General features: G+C 65.4%; 1 protein-coding gene across 1 annotated transcript in view; it reads right to left on the reverse strand.

Annotated features, from left to right (window-relative positions):
- The window catches only part of TMEM179 (transmembrane protein 179), an 11,351-nt gene extending 9,553 nt beyond the window's left edge, over nt 1-1,798 (reverse strand). The window contains exon 1 of the mRNA XM_007944583.1: nt 1,494-1,798. Coding sequence (XP_007942774.1) covers nt 1,494-1,798 — 305 coding nt within the window. The remainder of the gene's footprint in view (nt 1-1,493) is intronic.
- Between the last annotated feature and the right edge of the window lie 30 nt (nt 1,799-1,828).

Here is a 1,828-nt window from a genome sequence, read left to right on the forward strand (position 1 = left end):
CCAAACCACACCCACTGCCTGGAGTCCATTCTGACCCACAGCGCCCCTAGAGGACAGAGTGGAACTGCCCACAGGGTCTCCAAGGCTGGCAGTCTTCACAGAAGCAGAGCGGCAGATGAGTTCAAACCCCTAACCTTTTGGTTAGCAGCCCAATGCTTTAACCACTGTGCCACCATCCAATGACTGGTTTTGGAAGACACAGAGGCTCAGACAGGAGACATGTGACCATGGAGGCGGAGGCAGGAGTGAAGTGCCCACAAGCTGAGAACTGCTAGGACAGAGCTATTGGAGGATCCCCCAGAGCCTTCAGAGCCAACACCAGGGACACCCTGACCTTGGGCTCCGGCCTCCAGGGCCGTGAGAGAATACATTTCTGTTGTTCAAAGGCCCCCCCATCTGAGTGCTTGTGTGGCTGCCTCAGGGCTCTCAGACACTTCACACACGTGAGTCGCTGGGGGTCTTCACGCCACAGCAGGCCTGGTCCCCTCTCCTCTCCCTGCAGCTCTCACTTCTTGTCCTGAGGCCTCTTGGTGCAAGCTTAGGGTCCTCAGGGGCAGGCACCCCACTGACACCCTCAGAGCCCTTTCCTCTACCTCCTACAGGACTGCTGACAAATGCTGGGGCCATGATTTCAGGGTGTCCATGCCAGGGCAGCCCCAGGCATTGAGCCTCCCGGGACCTTCGGCGCCTGGGGCTGCTCTGGGGCATGGTGGCCTCAGCCAGAGGGGTAACTGGGTCCCCAGATGATCCCAGATTGCGGGTTAATCGGTTCATGGGGTCCCACTGCTGAAGACGTCCCCCACTCCACTGAACCACATCCCACGCTCCCTCGTGGAGCCAGTGCCGGAAACGGAAAAAGGAGGGCAGGGCCCGCCCACCTGCGGCCATATTTCTAGCACCTTCTGGGGTTGCAAGCCCCCAGGCAAGGTCTGAGAGCCAGAGGTGGGCTGACAAGGGCTTCCCTCAGGCCTTCTCTCTGCCAACCCCCGCCCAGGCTGACGGAGTGGGACAGGGCTCCCCGGGAAGCAGAGTGGTCATCAGGCGGGGCCTGGTCGGCTCCCTCTCCCCCAGCAAGCCTGGCGGCGGACCGGGTTGAGAGCTGCCTCAGGTGCTGGCTGAGCCAGGGAGGCAGCGCCCCGGGGATGATCATGCACCAGTGAAGGGGACTAAGTGCCCGGAAGTGGGCGTTGCTGTGCGCCCCGCAGGGAAGCTCCGGGCGTTTTCCTGGCCCCTGACTTGTGCGTGTAGGCGAAGGGCCCTTTCCGGGGAGATGAGGAGGCCGAGGTGGAGGGGCTCAGCTCATCCTTGGGGAGCCGGGCCTCGGGGCGCCGGTGGCGCGGGCGAAGGGGCTCACACGCATCCTGGGGGAGGCGGGCCTGGGGATGCCGGTAGCGCGAGCGGAGGGGGCACCGGGCCTGGGCGCGCCGGTGGCGCAGGTGGGCAGGCGCCGGGTGGAAGGGGCGCCGGTCGGGGCCAGGCGGCGGCCTACTTACCCCTCGTGGCCCTTGCAGAGGAAGAAGAGCGCGCGCCAGGCGTGCGCGGCGGCCAGCAGCAGGGACAGCAGGCTGACGAGCAGGCTGAAGCGGCAGGCGGCCGGCGGGCCCCACTCGTGCACCGTGAAGCGCTCGCGCTCCTGCACCGTCAGGTTGGCGCTCAGCCACATGCCCTCGGTGAAGAGCAGGCAGCGGCCGCGGAAGTCGTGCCCGTTCTCGGACAGCGGCACCACCACCACGAAGCTGAACAGGAAGGCCAAGAAGTAGCAGACGCACTGCGCCAAGAGGAAGTTGTTGAGCGCCATGGCCGGCCGGGCGGGGAAGGCAGGACCGCG

This window comes from Orycteropus afer, unplaced genomic scaffold (assembly GCF_000298275.1).
Source record: "Orycteropus afer afer isolate SDZICR_OR568_19922 unplaced genomic scaffold, OryAfe1.0 scaffold00128, whole genome shotgun sequence".
Taxonomy (NCBI): domain Eukaryota; kingdom Metazoa; phylum Chordata; class Mammalia; order Tubulidentata; family Orycteropodidae; genus Orycteropus; species Orycteropus afer.